Source organism: Artibeus jamaicensis, unplaced genomic scaffold (genome assembly GCF_021234435.1).
Source record: "Artibeus jamaicensis isolate MK-2021 breed Jamaican fruit bat unplaced genomic scaffold, CSHL_Jam_final scaffold_847, whole genome shotgun sequence".
NCBI classification, from domain to species: Eukaryota; Metazoa; Chordata; class Mammalia; order Chiroptera; family Phyllostomidae; genus Artibeus; species Artibeus jamaicensis.
Window position 1 is genome coordinate 31,530,252 of NW_026522057.1, and position 14,350 is coordinate 31,544,601.

Genomic DNA, 14,350 nt, shown 5'->3' on the forward strand with positions numbered 1-14,350 from the left:
TGACATGTTCAGACTTTATTTCACGGTGATTGACACAGACACGGACTGGAGTTAGTAATGGGATGTTCGGGCCCCTTCAGCCCTTGGGCCAAACAGCCCAGGCCCAGGTATGGGAGCAGGGACCAGCAGCCCACCAGTGCGGGGGTGCAGGCTGTGCTCAGAGGGGGCGGGGCGGGTCAGGACGCGGTGTTGCAGTTTAAGGCGTTTCTGGCCTCACTGCCGTCCCTGCACCTGCCTCCTGGCCTCGGTCAGACACCTACTGACTTCTGGTTGTCCTCAGATGAGGACAGTTGCCCCTCACCCCAGAGCCAGAGGGAGGGTTTGCCACGCAGCGTCCTCAGCTCCGCTTGGCCCCAGGTGACGGCCCGTCACCCCAGATGCCAAACAGCAACAGCATTAGGAACTGTGGCTGGTGGTCGCCTGGACATCTGTCCTGTAGGGGGGGACACTGGCTGCCCAGGCAAGCAGGTGACGCGCATCGTCCACACCACAGTTGCCCACTGCCTCCTTGTCCCTCCTGTGGCCTGAGGTGTCGGGGAGGGGACACAGCCATGTCCAAGCTGGCTGGGTGGGTGGGCAGGGCCAGCTGAGGGTTAGGGCCCTGGAACAGGCCTGGGTCTGGCCTCTGCTCTTCAGCACCCTGGGACTGGTAGACACTGTTGGGGAGGGGGGATGTGGCGCCATGTGGCCCCAATGGGAACGTCATTTCTAAGTCACAGTATTGGCACAGGAGGCCCAGGAGGGGCTGGCCAGGCGGGAGGCTAGTCCTGGGGAGCCTGGCCCACTCACAGCAGGAGAAGGACCAGCTCAATGTAGGCCTGGGAGGGTCCTCTCCAACCCCTGCAGCAGCTTCCCCTCTGGTGCTTTGCCAGGTGCAGCCCCGCCAGCAGAGGGCGGTGTGTCCGTCTGCCCACGGGCAGGGAGCACGGCAGGCGGGGCTGGGTGGAGGTGGCGGGCGCCCCCTGAGGCAGAGCCAGGCACTCCGAGCTGCCCCACTGGCCCTGACCGTGTGTCTCTGCAGCTCGCCTGCCTGGACAGGAGGGATGCCAGGCCCGGAGTCCTTCCAGCCAAATGTAGGCAAGAAAATCATATCAAAAAAGCAACAAGTGTACAAAAATATAAAAGGACTGCAGCAGGTGGCGGAGGCTGTGGCGGCTCACGCGGCAGGACAGGGCCGCAGCTCCGGCCTGGTGATGGCGTCCTCCAGCAGGTGCAGGGCTCGCCGCCCGACCACCACGTCCCGCAGGCAGCCCACGAATCCGGCGCTGTAGGCCTTGGGCAGGGCGGGGCCCACGGGGAGTCTCGGCAAGCCCCCTGCGGACAAACATGGGAAGGCCGCCCTGTGACCTCGATGGGCAGGCCAGACCTGGTGGGTGGAGGGACCCACCAGCACGTGAACGACAGACCAGGTGAGTCACCTGGGGCCTGTCAGCACCCAAGGCGAACAGGTGACTAGCAGGTGGGCTGCCGTCTCCTGCACCCACCCCGCCCGCACAGGTAACTGCAGGGGCTGAGAGCAGGGGACAGGGCCATAACACTGGCTGGCCGTCTGCTGCTGAGTGGGGTTGACTCAGGTGCCACTCAGTGCTGGCCCCAGCAGATGGGGTCTGTCCCCCAGAGCTTCTGAGACCCTCCCCCGCCCCCTCCCCTCACTCACCCAGCCACAGGGCTCCATCTGTGTCCAGCTGCGTGGAGCCCAGAGGGGAGGAGCCGGTCACAGGGGCCTCGTTGCCCACCTGAAGCGAGCCTTCCCTTTGCTCCCTGGAGGGGTGGACAGGGTGAGGCCCTCAGGCGACTCCAGAGAGCCCACCCTGCTGCCTCCAGACCCCGAGCCCCAGCCAGTGTCACCCAGGGCCAGGACAAGGTGGCACTGACCCTTAGGAGAGTGCTTGGTGGCCAGGGCAGGGGCTGTCACGTGGGTTCAATTTTGCTGAAAGGGCTGGTAGGCTCAGACCAGAGCCACACGTCCCCAAACAGCAAGGGCCCCCTTTTCAGATCAGAGGTTCCCTGACTGTAACCTGTGTCCTCTTGTCCCTCCCCACCTCTAGCTGTGACCTTGGGTCAGACCGCAGGCCCCGCCTCCCACCAGCCACCAGGGACCCAGCACAGCCTGGCAGGGCAGGTCCAGGCTGACCTGTGCGCTCGGACCCGCAGCCAGCGGTTGGTGTTGACCGGCACGGTGGAGCGCAGCACCACGGGCTGGGAGCCCAGGTCGTAGGCCAGCTGCAGGCGCCCGTCCACGATGGCCAGCGCGATGTAGTCGGCCCGCTCCGTGGCCTTGCCGCTCCACAGCACCAGCCCCTGCGTGGCCTCCGTGCGCAGGCTCAGCTCAAAGTGGTCGCTCTGCAGCGCCTTCCCGCTGTGGGGCAGAGGGCCGTCAGGGCCTCGCGGAGGTGGCAGGGGACGGGCAGACACCAACAGTGGGGCGATGGACAGTGGCAGCTAGGGCCAGACTGGCGGACATGAGAGGTGCATGGACGGAAGGACAGCTCAGCAGAGACAGGGGGCGGGTGACCACAGGCAGACAGCAAGGCCAGGGCAGCACGTGCTTACCTCTGAAGGGCCCCGGAACCCGGCGCTTCGGGGCTTAGAAGCAGGAAGAGAGGGAGGCAGGTGAGCAGGGGACAGGCAGGCGGCAGTGCAGGGTGGGGCCCTGCAGCAGCCCTCCCCACGCCCCCTCCCACACGTGGGAGGCAGGAGCAGCAAGCGTCCTCGGAAGACATGGAGGACCCCGGGCCACCCGCTCCACCCACCAGAGCCCTGGCAATGACACACGTGCAACACACATGTGCAGACACAGAGCTGGCAGGCATGGCCTAGCCCCAGCTTTCGAGGTGAGACACGGGTGGTAGGAATGGAGACCGAGGGCTCCTTGCTTCCAGGCCCTGGATACCCCGGCACACACGTACAACCAAACATGCGTGCACGTGGACACAGACGCTCACGCAGTGAGCGCAGTGCCTGAGGGCGTGGATGGGGGACCACCCTCAGCCTCCTGCAGCCCACACAGCCCCAGCCCCGTCCTGCATCTGGGGGGGGGAGTTCCGCCTCTGCCGGGCTGGCGAGGAGCAGAGAACGGAGGAGTGAGCGAGAGAGAAGGTGGAAGGGGGCCCAGGCTACTTACGCTGGGATCTCATTGGTCAGTTCGCTTGGAAACAAAGAGACAGAGACGGTGAGAGGAGGGAGGGTGCAGGTGGGTGGTGGGCAGGCACTGCGGGGCCGCCCTTCCTGGCCACGGAGCGGAGGGCGGACGGGGCTCAGCCAGGCTCTCGCCCGTACACGTGCGGACAGGACAAGACGGCCGGCCGAAGGCACAGGGGCACATTACCTCTCTGTCACAGCGTTGAGGTACTCAACGTAGGTCCGTCCATCAAAGGCGAGTGCGTCGAGGTCCCCCGCCGACTTCTCCATCAGCCCTGAGAGAGAGTCAGGGTGAGGGAGGGCCTCGAGGCCCCCCGTGCAGCCTCGGCCTGGCCGGCAGTGCTCACCCATCTCGCAGTGGGGCCCTGAGAAGCCCCCAGGGCACAGGCACTCGTAGGAGGCCTCCCGGGGCAGACAGGAGGCCCCGTTGAGGCAGGGATGTCCCGAGGCCTGGGTACATGGGTGGTCGGCAAAGGAGGAGACGTCCACTGCCCGTACCACATGCTCCTGGGTCAGCAGCTGGTGGCCTTTCAGAGAGACCTGGGGGGGACAGAGGAATGAGAACCACAGCCCGCCACGGCAGGCCCCCCAGAATGCCCCCTCCACCACGTACGCACCAGCTGGATGACGCCATCGAAGCCAGAGGACACTGCGGCAGCCCGGGCCAGCTTGCTGAAGTCAGGAGCCCCGCCCAGGTAGAGCGGTTCCTTCAGGTTGAGGACGGTGTGGGACACCTGGGGGGGCGGGGTGCTGGGTGAGCCACTGTGGGGCCACCCACCAGGCAGGTGTAGGACACTACGCCCACCAGGGCCCCCCTCACCCTCCGGCCTATCTACGAGGCAGAGTTAATCACACGGGCGTGGCCGACGTGGGGCTTAGTGGCCGGGATGGGGGCTACTCTAGGGACGGGGGCGGCAGAAGATGACAGGCAGGAGGAGCAGGGAGACTGGTACCTTCCGGGATTTCTGACATCCGAGGAGCGGGGTGGGGGTTGCAGAGCGAGGCCAGAGAGCAGAGAGCAGAGGGAGGCACAGGACAGATGGGGGAGAAAACAGTTCAGTGAGAGCCACGCGGCGGAGCCGCCACGCCGTCCAGGACGAGGAGCAAGAGGAGGAGGAGGGGGAGGGGGAGGGGGAGGCCCACGGCCAGGGGACACTCACCGGGGACTCGCCCTGCACACGGGGCCTGTCGCTCACACGCATGGCACCCTTGCGGCCGTTTCGCTCCAGGGACACCCTGGTCCAGGTGCCCAGGGGCACCAGCTCCTTGCTCCTGGTGAGGAGGGGGCACCGTGAGCCCCACCACCTGCCCCGCCAGGCGCCCCAGTGACCCTGCCCTGGGTCCCCAGCCTGGTCCCCACCCACACCTGCGCACCTGATGACTGCTGCCCCCTTGCCCAGGTCGTAACGGAACTCCAGGTGGCCGTCTCGCAGCGCCAGCGACACGAAGTCCCCTGTGCCGTCCGTCTTCTGCCCGTTGTACAGGAGCAGACCGCTGGCGCCCCTGGCCAGGAACACCACCTCCAGTGCCATCTTCTCCCTGGGGTCACGTGGAGTCAGGCGGGGGGGGGGGGCAGTGCGATGCCCGGGCCTGCCTCCTCTCCTGCACCTCTTCCGCCCCACTCACCCCAGGTCCCGGTCAAGAGTGTGCAGGCCTTTCAGCTCCAGGTAGGAGAAGCCACTGAAGTCAGCGAGGAAGGGCCGGGGATCGTTCCGTGCCGAGACTGTGGGAGACAGGACAGGGGTCGCACAGGGTGCTGGGCCCTGGCATGGGGTCCCTTGCATGCCCACCATGCTGTGATTCCCTGACCTGAAGCCCAACCCTAACCCCCAGCAGAACCCAAACCCAAACGCTTGACCCAGCCCTCCTCCCTGCCCTGAGGCCTGGCGCCCCCACCTGTTTGGCAGAGAGTGCCCCCCCGGCCCAGGGGGCACTGGCACTCGGCCTCTCCCACCGGCAGCACACGGCAGGGGGCGGCCCCTTGGCAGGGGTTCGGCTCACAGGGGTTCTTCTCTTCCGCACAGGTCGGGCCTGGAGAGAGACGGGGTGGGGTCCCAGGAGGCTGGAGTCCCTGCCCCCAGTAACACAGGTGTCCCCCCAGCACCCAGCCCAGGACCTGTCCTCACCGAAGCGGCCCGGAGGGCACTGACAGTGAAACACGCCGGCCTCCAGGGCCCGGCACGGGGCACCCCCGAGGCAGGGGCTGGGCAGGCAGGGGTGGGCCCCACACTCGCCCACACGGGAGCTTCTGGTAGCAGCCCCTGGCCAGTTGCTGAGCTCCACGCGCTGGTTGTTGACGTCCAGCAGGCGGATGCAGCCCTTGAGGCCGACACCCACAGATGTCCGCTCGAGCACCCTGCGCCGGGAGGAGGGCCGGGGTCAGGGCTGCTCCCATCTCCCCCTGTTGGCGCTCAGACAGCCAGTCCCCAGGATAGGGTGTGGGCTGAGGGTCACAGGTCAGGACTGAACATCAGCCCAGTCCCTCCCTGGTGGTCACACTGTCCTCAGGAATGCCACCCACAGATGGGGCAGAATCAGGACCTGGATCAAGAGCTAGGGTTGAGGTCAGGGTCACAGCCATGGTTCACACATGTTTCTCCACCTCTTTTGCTATTCAGAGAGCTTGGGCTACCGGGATGTAGGCAACAAGTCAGAGGTCAGGATGAAGGCCAGACACTGGGAATGGGGCCAGGGCCACCGCAACCCTCCCTGATGCTCACACAGAGGCCTGGTCCTCTGGGACACCACCCACAAAGAGCTCTGTGTCCAGGTTGAGGCCATCGGTGCCACTGGGGCTCTGGCCCAGGACAGGGGGCTCGCCGTCCACTGAGAGATTCCCCTGGCGCCAGTGCCGGGACAGCTCCAGGCGGTGCCACCGGCCAGGCTCCACAGGCACTGTGCTGGTCAGCACCAAGGGTCCGGAACCTGTGTCAAATCTGGGGCAGAGGAAGGAGGAGATCCTCCAATCAGCTACAAGGAGCCAAGACCACTGCCCCACCCTGCAGCTGCTCCAGCCCCGCCCACCCCGGCCTCGGCCCCGCCCACCTGAGCTGCACTCGGCCCCCCACCAGGGCCAGCGCCAGGAAGTCCTTGCCGCGGGCCCCTCCGTTGTAGAGCAGCAGCCCCTGCGGCTCCAGCGCGCGGAACTCCAACTCCAGGCGCAGCGTGTGGTAGGCTCGGAGGGTCGGGAAGGCCAGGAAGGAGTGGCCCCCAAAGGATGGCACCGAGGGGCGCAGTGCTGTGAGACAGGCACCGGCTGGAGGGGACAGAGGACCAGGGCCCCAGTGGCCCTGTCCTCTAGCACGAACCCCCAGGCCCTGGCTTCCTGCCCACTACCCCAACCTGGCGCCCCTAGGCCTACTTCCTACATTCTGTTGCTGATGGTGACTCAGACCTGCCCCCCCCTTGCCTCCCTGCCCCTCTCCGGCAAGGATGACCCTTACCCTCCTCACAGATGGTGCCCCCCCTGCCGGCTGGGCAGCTGCAGGTGAAGGTTCCGCCCAAGTCCCGGTCCTGGCAGGTTCCCCCATGGAGGCAGGGCTGGGAGTCGCAGGGCCTCGGGGGCCGCTGCGTGCGATGGGGGGCTGTGGTGGGCGGCCGTCGTGTGGTGGGGGACGCCGTGGTCCTGCTGATGGGCCGGCTCGTGTGACTGGGGTAGAGGGCCCGAGGGGTCACCGCGGGAAACGCGGAGGTGGTGGCCCTGGCCGTGGCTGCAGCAGGGGTGGCCCCGGTGAAGAGTGCAGGAAACCAGTCTGAGGGAGGGAGGACCGTCAGGGGGCCCAGGCAGGGCCAGTGAGCGGGGTGCTGGAGGTGGTGGGGGAGCCGCTGCACGGGCCAGGAGGGCACTCACCGAAGTCCATGAAGCGTGCGTGCTCCTGCAGGGGCCGGCGCACCCCAAGGGACCGGCGCCTCGATGCCTGGATCTGCCGGAGCAGGGCCCGGGCCACATCAGGGGCCCTGAAGCTCGTGGCTGGGGAGGGGGCACAGTGAGCATGGCAGAGCCCTGTGCAGCCCCCCCCACCTCCTGGGGGGAGCAGGCTGGGGGCTCACTGGGGTCAAAGTGCACGTCCACAATGGCCCGGACAGCGTTGCCAGGCCCCAAGTCTCTCAGGTGGACACTCCAGAAGTCCTTCTTAACGTCCGAGTTCCGGAAGAGGTCATCCAGCTGTGGGTGAGGGGTGGGTGAGGGTTCTGGGGGCTGCCCCGACTGGGCAGTCGGGCCCTCCCACCCGGTGCTGTTCTGGGTCGGCCCTGGGAGGGAGGCAGGGCCGCGACCCAGCCCCGAGGGCCCTGGACTCACTGCGCTCTCGATGCTCCTGGCCGTCTCCCCAAACAGCTCCGACTTGGGGTCGGCCATCTCTGGGGTGTAGAACAGCTCCTGCCCGTCGACCCCCTCAAGCTCCAACACACCCTGGAACACCTTGGTGGCTGTGGGGAAGGGGGCAGTGAGGTTCTGCCTGGCCCTGACCCGGCCTCTGGACTGGCCACGGACGCAGGCCCGGCAGCAAGCCCCACGGGTGCAGGGCAGGTGGCAGTTAGTCAGATGGTCATGAGGTTAGTGGGGAGCCCGGGGCGGGGCTGGCGTCGGTTACCAGGCAGACTCCGTGGGCCAGCTTGCGACAGGAGAAACAGGTTAGCTGCAGGGGCCGCGGCACCCACGTGTGTTTGGGGGCCAGACCTCGCGTGTGCGTGTGCATGTGCTGAATCCGAGGGCCACACGCTCGAGTTCTGAGATCAGAACACCAGACACCCTGCGTGCCCACCTACGGAGCAGGCCTGCTTCCTGGCGGGAGACGGCATCCCTGGCAGGGTCCAGGCCGCTCCTCACACTGCGCCCCAGCCCTGGCCACCCACTCACCAGGACAGTTGGAGCCCTCTGCATCCAGTGAGGGTGTCTTGCCATCTGAGCAGCAGCCCAAAGGTGAGTTATAGCACGAAGCCTTCTCGATGGGTGGCCCCGGGGTCACAGCGCTGCCGCCCCCAGGGGGCTCAAGTCCTGGGGAGGCGCAGTCTGAGCCCAGAAGCAGGCCAAGCCGTCCTGGGCCCCGTCCCCCACATCCCGAGCCCATGCTCACCCCCTGAGCCGGCCCCACTGGCCTCCAGGTCCCCACTCAGCTCCTCGTCACCACTCCCGTCAGCGCTGCCCGATTCACTGAAGGCGGACGTGGCAAGCCCAGCTGCCACGGAGGGTGCTGTGGGGGGCATGGTCAGTGTAGGCCTCCAGGTGGTCTGAGGGATGCTGGCGGTGGTCTGAGGTTGTGGCGAGGGTCGAAGGATGGGCTGGCTATGCGGGGCGATGCTGGGGGCTGGAGCACGGGTGCTGGGCGGGAGCGCCTCACTCAGACGGTGCCCTGAGGTGGCCGCAGATGTGGGTGCTGGGTGGGCGCCAGGAGCAACGGCCTCTGCAAGGAGAGGAGAGTCTGGTGGGCGACTGAGTCAGGGCAAGGCCAGGCCTTCCTGGTCATGTCCAGGGCAGCGGGTCGGGCCTCACCCTGGCAGGGGCCGAGGCTCTGGATGGAGATGTCCAGGCCCTGGCGGCAGGCAATGGTCCTCAGCTGACACTCGTTGCCATAGGTGACTCCATCCGACCCACAGACCTGGGGGACAAGGGCAAGGGCAAGGATGCTGCGGGGGAGCCCCTCCCTATCCCCACCACCCCCCACACGCCCCACCCCTCACCTTGGTAGCATTCGCCCCCAGACAGATGGGTGTTGGACACATGCAGTAGGCGGAGCCAGCCTCCTCCACACAGGACGCCCCGAACTCACAGTGCATCTCAGCACAAGTCTTGGGGGCCGAGGAGTCTGGGGCAGAGAGGAGACCCCACTGGCTTAGGAGGCCGACTGCCAGGACAGGCAGCCCCCCAGCACGGGCCAGGCCTCACCTGTCTCACAGCCAGAGGGGCCCAGGGCGCGGCCGCCTGGACACTGCCCGCACTTGGGCCCAGCCACCCCTGGCTTACAGGAGCACAGCCCGGTCATCTGCTCACAGTCGTCCCGCACAGCACCCCGGGGGTCACAGCTGCAAGCTGAGGGGACACGGACAGGAGGGGGCACCTGAGGCCTGTGTCCGGTTTCCGCACTGGCCCTGGAGCCCTGCCCCCACCCGATGTGGGCCAGGCCAGAGCCCAAGTAGGGGACACGGGGCCCAGCAGCAGTCCAGGCAGGCGGGAGAGCTCAGCGGAGCACCAGCCCCGGGTCCTGTTACTCACGGGTGCAGCCACTCCGGCCATCAGTGACGATGCCACGGAAGTTCCAGTAGCCAGGCTCACAGCGGTCACACTTGAGGCCACCTACACCCGGGCGGCAGGAGCACTGGCCCGTGCCTGGGTCACAGGTGCCACTGTAGGAGCCATGCGGGTTGCACTGGCACATGCCTGCAAGGCCAGGGCAGGACGGGGTCACCACAGCAGCAAGGCTCAGCTGGCTGTGGTCGGGGCCGGGCTCAGGCACTCACCGGGGCAGCCAGCCAGGCCCACACCCCGGGCAGCAGTGACGTTATCCTGGCAGCAGCCGAAGGGGGTCTGGGTGCAGTGCAGGGGGACTGCCGGTGGCCTCGGGGCCATAGTGGGGCCTGCAGAAAGACACCAGACAGTGCCCGACACCCTCCCAGGCCTGGCCACTCCACCTCAGCCTCCCCCGGTCCTCGCCATCACCCTCCTAAGGCCACACATGAGAATGTCCGTCCACAGGGGACCAGGACACACTGCAGGTCAAGCACACGCACACAAATGAAGACATAGGTACACACGTCCACCCATGTGCCTCCAACCACCCACGCTCACACCCCTGTGCAGAAATGTAACTCGTGCACCCGTAACATTTACTGTGAAAGAGAAACTGCCCGGAGGGGCCCTGTTGACTCCCTGTTGCCTCCCTGCACTGAAGCCCAGCCTGGCACACAGTAGGTGCTCAGTGCACACTTGTTGGCTCACGGTGACACACCACTCCACACATGCAGCTGCATGGGTATAAGTGTGCACCAACGTGACACGCTTACAATGAGTGTGTTCGCACATCTCTGCCAGACACAACACCCGTGAACAAGGCGTACTCCCACCTGCCTCACACCTGTGTACACAGCTCTGGACATGCACACACAGAGAACACACATGAGAACACACGTGTCCACCCACCTTGGCAGGCTCCTGGAGCCACCACGTGCAGCTCTCGCTGGGACTCACAGCGGGCCTTCTTCAGCTCGCACTCCGTGCCATAGGTGACACCATCGGAGCCACAGACCTGGAGGAATGGTGTCAGTGGGGTGGCCAAGGTCCCTGCCTCACCGCTGCCCAAGACGGAGCGGGTGGGGTCCTCACCGGGCTCCTTGGGACACCCTGGCAGCGGAAGCCGCAGACGCACGGCCCATCCTCCGAGTCCTCGTCCCAGACGCCACCGCGCTGCCGGCACAGCTCCTGCTCACACTCGCCGTCCTCCCCGGAGCCGGAGCCTCCGGAGCCACACTCGGCTGTGGAAAGGGGATGGTGTCCCGAGGGCTGCCGGTCAGAGTGGGCCCCCACACCCACTCCCGTCTCCGAGCCTACCCTGCTCACAGGGCCCCACCCGGGCCTCCTCGATCTGTGTCTGCTGCTGGCAGGCGGCCTCACGGAGTTCACAGGCGCTGCGGTAGGTGACGCCGTCGCTGCCACACACGGGGCTGGGTGGGGGACGCTCACACCGGGGACACACACACTGCCCCGCCAAGCACACTGCCCCGAAGGCACACACCGTGTCTCCACAGGTCTCTGCAGAGGCGGAGCCGGGCCCAGTCAGCAGGCCCCAGCTGGGCAGTGCAGGGACCACAGCCTCCCAGCCCACCCCACTCACGGCACGGTCCAGGCGAGGCCACATGCAGGCTAATCTGGTGTGTGCAGGCGTGGACATGCAGCTCACACTCGCTGGCGTACGTGTGCCCGTCTGAGCCACACACGGGCTCGGCTAGGGCCACGCACCCGGAGGGGCACACGCAGCGCCCAGTCTCCGCCTCACACAGGGCTCCAAAGCGGCACTGCCCGCAGCGGTCTGGGAAGGAGGCGCCGTCACCTCGGTGCCCAGGACGCCCTCCCCCCAGCAAGACCCACATGCCCACCACTGACCACAGGGTCCTCTGCGAGCCACCCGGATCTCCCTCCCGAGGGTGCAGGCCGTGGCCTCCAGCTCGCAGGCGCTGCCATACGTGACGCCGTCGGTGCCGCACACGGGAGCGTAGACGCCTGGACAGGCCTGCTGGCACACGCACTCGGCTCCCCCGTTCTTGACGACACACACCGCCCCAAACAGGCACTGCACCCCAAGGCACGGGGACCGGGGCGGGTCTGTGGACGACACGGCTCTCAGCAGGCCGCCCCCCCACCCCGGGCTCGGGCAGACCCCCAGCTCCACGCAGCAGACCCTCTCCTGGGGTGGACCAGGAGAAGGGTCGGAGGTACAGGACACAGCAGAGAAAGGGACAGACACGTGACAGACACAGACGGACACGGAGCCGACGGCCCCCGTCCCCGCACGATGGCAGTATGGGTTGTGCTCAGGAGCACCCTGAAGGCCCACGGTGGGCCGTGTGAGGGCCGGGCCTGCCCAGGCCGCTGACCGGACCCCCGGCCACCCTGGGGTGTGTGTGCAGGTAGGGAGGGCTCTCTCCGGGGACAGGAAGAGTATGCAACCTAGGGTCAGACCCAGGGCCACGCAAGGGGAGGAGGTGTCTGTCCACTTGCTCTGAGGACCACAAGGCCAGGCAGCAGCGAGCCACCCCCCCGCCGCACTGGGGGCAGACCTCAGGCTGCGGGCTCCGGGCGGCAGGTGCGGCGCCTCATCCTGCCCGTAGGTCAGGCTGGAAGACACAAGAGGCGCAGCCGAGAGGGAAGGAAGGACAGGGGAGAGGAGACAGGCGCCGAGAGGCCGCAGAGACACCCGGGACACAGCTGGGGTGGGCAGAACACAGCAGCCCCCACCTCTGTCGCCCCAGAGCTGAGGGACGCAGGAGGCTGCAGGTGCCACACGGACCCCACCGCTGCCTCCCTGACCCCAGGTGCTCCAGGCGCCCTGCTGATGGAGCCCTCTGCCCCAGAGACCGACAGGCAAGAGCCCTGCCAGGCCCGCCAGGGACCCGCCGACACCCAAGACCCCAGGGGAGTGTGACTCAGGATGGAGATGGTGTGTGATGGTAGCAGCAGGGACCCACGCAGGACCGGCCTGCTCCAGGCGCGGGCCCCCCACAGTGCTCACCACAAGGGCCCTGGTGCTTGGGGGGGACAGTGCGCTGCTGCCGGCACTCCGCCTGCTGGCGCCGGCAGTCATTGTCATAGGTGTGCCCGTCGTGGGCGCACACGGGTCTGTAGGCCCCATCGCAGACGATGCGGTCACAGGAGCAGCGGGGCCGGCCTCGGCGGACCAAACACATGGCATTGAACCTGCAGGTGTCTGGACACTGGTCTGGGGATGGGAGGAGAAGGCCAGGAGATCAGAGGCGTGAGAGCCACACCAGCCTCCACTGCGGGACATGCAGGGCATCCAAGGGCCCACAGGGGACAGTGAGCACAGGCAGGGCGGCCCTTCCAGGGGAGCCGCTCACCTCGAGGCAGGCACTGTCCGGAGCGCACTTTTTGGAGGAGGATGCCGCGCGCGGCCCCTGTGCGGCCCATGACGCACTCGCTGTCATAGGTGACTCCGTCGTCCCCACACACAGGCGCCTGCCGGGGCGGGCAGCTCTCTGGCCGGAGCAGCATCTCGGGACGCCGGGTTCGAGGGTTCACGCGGCAGATGCGGCTCGGGTCGCTGAGGGCACCCTGGCAGGGGTCTGGGGCGGGAGGGCGGCGGTCAGGGCTTGTGCGCAGGTGCACGCACCAAGGTCACGCGACGTGCTGGCGTAGCTCACCACAAGGGCCGTCGAACTTCTTGAAGATGTTTTCCTGGCGGGCGCAGGCCTGGCGCAGGAGCTGGCACTCGCTGGGATAGTCAGCACCGTCACTGCCGCACACGGGGCCCCCAGGAGTCCCCCGGCAGGAGGCAGGGCACAGGCACGTGGCTCTCTGTCCATCGGCGGAGGGCGCGCAGGTGCTGCCGAAGCTGCAGGTCACGTTGGAGCAGGGGTCGCGGGGCCCTGTGGGCAGGGCGGGGTAGGGTCACGCTGGCCGGCCCCCCTGCACCGGTGCCCCTCCGCTGCGCCGGGTGCACTCACCGCAGGGCCCGTGGGAGAGCAGGCGGATGCGCCGCTGCTGGCTGCACTGCGCCCGCTGCAGCTCACACTCGTTGCTATAGGTGGAGGCGTCAGAGCCGCACACCGGCGCCACCACCCCGGGACAGGGCCGCTTCTTGCACACGCAGGAGGCTCGGCCGGGATCCTCCACACTGGGCTCACACACGGCGCCAAAGCCACACAGCATCCCCCGGCAGGCTAGCGTGGGCGGGGAAAGGTCAGAGCCCGCCCCTGCCAGCCCCTCACCTCGAGGCCATCTCATTAAATCCCACAGATACATTCACACATGTGTGTGCCCATCATGCCCACATACACACGCTTGTGGGCACTGTCACAGGGCCAGGCCCTCCCCTATCAAACCCTGCCCAATGCAGGGCTTCTACCGGCCCCGGCCTTTCCTGGGTCTTCCCTTCTGGGGAACCCTCTCTGCCTGTACCTCTGTGCCTGCTGGGCAGGGGACGCCTCCCGCCTGCCTTGGTGGACAGCCAGCCCTCGGCCAGCTCCGCTGCAGGTACTGGCCCCCTCACACCGCTTGGGGGGCCTCCCCCATCCCCTGACAGGAGACCAGGTAACTGACCACTCAGCCCCCACCCTGCAGTGCCCACCCGCATACCTGACTCATCCACCTCCCCACGGACCAGCTCCCCCTGCCCTTCCAGGACACCTGAGGTCACACGGCTGGGGGGAAGGTGTGGGGAGGTCGGGTCACATGGCCCACCCTCTGCCTCAGGCCAGGAACCCCGCTGCCCTGGCCCCCAGCTTCCCACATTTTATTCTCCCACCCCTCCGACCTGTCCCCACACGGGCCCTGCCCAGGTCCTCCCTCTGTGTGGCTGGCCCTCTTGGTCTCCTGCTCCCCAGGCCTCCCAGCCTTGCGAGCTCCTCTCCCCGGGCACCCGTGTGCGTGTCCTCCCCGCCTGTCCTCTCGAGCCCGCCAGCTCAGCCCCATCCTTGCTCCTCACACTCAGAGAGGCCAGCACAGGGCGCTGTTGACTTTGCAGTTGGAGCTGCGAGTGCC

At 67.3% G+C, this 14,350-nt stretch overlaps 1 protein-coding gene across 7 annotated transcripts in view; it reads right to left on the reverse strand.

Annotated features, from left to right (window-relative positions):
• The window catches only part of AGRN (agrin), a 31,347-nt gene continuing 16,997 nt past the window's right edge, over positions 1 to 14,350 (reverse strand). For 2 of the 7 annotated variants that reach the window (XM_037146861.2, XM_053660430.1), the window contains 34 exons: positions 13,315 to 13,530; positions 13,012 to 13,236; positions 12,709 to 12,933; positions 12,363 to 12,569; positions 11,237 to 11,455; positions 10,968 to 11,162; positions 10,685 to 10,885; positions 10,460 to 10,608; positions 10,277 to 10,382; positions 9,598 to 9,714; positions 9,353 to 9,517; positions 9,026 to 9,169; positions 8,821 to 8,945; positions 8,633 to 8,738; positions 8,217 to 8,543; positions 8,000 to 8,137; positions 7,442 to 7,569; positions 7,192 to 7,306; positions 6,992 to 7,111; positions 6,585 to 6,893; positions 6,187 to 6,379; positions 5,862 to 6,077; positions 5,268 to 5,497; positions 5,038 to 5,172; positions 4,768 to 4,864; positions 4,516 to 4,680; positions 4,302 to 4,413; positions 3,759 to 3,875; positions 3,489 to 3,681; positions 3,329 to 3,416; positions 2,554 to 2,586; positions 2,135 to 2,359; positions 1,658 to 1,761; positions 1 to 1,314 (listed from right to left, as the gene is read on the reverse strand). In XM_037146861.2, coding sequence (XP_037002756.2) covers positions 1,157 to 1,314; positions 1,658 to 1,761; positions 2,135 to 2,359; positions 2,554 to 2,586; positions 3,329 to 3,416; positions 3,489 to 3,681; positions 3,759 to 3,875; positions 4,302 to 4,413; positions 4,516 to 4,680; positions 4,768 to 4,864; positions 5,038 to 5,172; positions 5,268 to 5,497; positions 5,862 to 6,077; positions 6,187 to 6,379; positions 6,585 to 6,893; positions 6,992 to 7,111; positions 7,192 to 7,306; positions 7,442 to 7,569; positions 8,000 to 8,137; positions 8,217 to 8,543; positions 8,633 to 8,738; positions 8,821 to 8,945; positions 9,026 to 9,169; positions 9,353 to 9,517; positions 9,598 to 9,714; positions 10,277 to 10,382; positions 10,460 to 10,608; positions 10,685 to 10,885; positions 10,968 to 11,162; positions 11,237 to 11,455; positions 12,363 to 12,569; positions 12,709 to 12,933; positions 13,012 to 13,236; positions 13,315 to 13,530 — 5,603 coding nt within the window. In that variant the 3' untranslated portion in view covers positions 1 to 1,156. Of the gene's footprint in view, positions 1,315 to 1,657; positions 1,762 to 2,134; positions 2,360 to 2,553; positions 2,587 to 3,328; positions 3,417 to 3,488; positions 3,682 to 3,758; positions 3,876 to 4,301; positions 4,414 to 4,515; positions 4,681 to 4,767; positions 4,865 to 5,037; positions 5,173 to 5,267; positions 5,498 to 5,861; positions 6,078 to 6,186; positions 6,380 to 6,584; positions 6,894 to 6,991; positions 7,112 to 7,191; positions 7,307 to 7,441; positions 7,570 to 7,999; positions 8,138 to 8,216; positions 8,562 to 8,632; positions 8,739 to 8,820; positions 8,946 to 9,025; positions 9,170 to 9,352; positions 9,518 to 9,597; positions 9,715 to 10,276; positions 10,383 to 10,459; positions 10,609 to 10,684; positions 10,886 to 10,967; positions 11,163 to 11,236; positions 11,456 to 12,362; positions 12,570 to 12,708; positions 12,934 to 13,011; positions 13,237 to 13,314; positions 13,531 to 14,350 lie in introns of all 7 variants that reach the window. The other 5 variants (XM_053660427.1, XM_053660429.1, XM_037146862.2 and 2 more) reach the window with 3 other exon arrangements.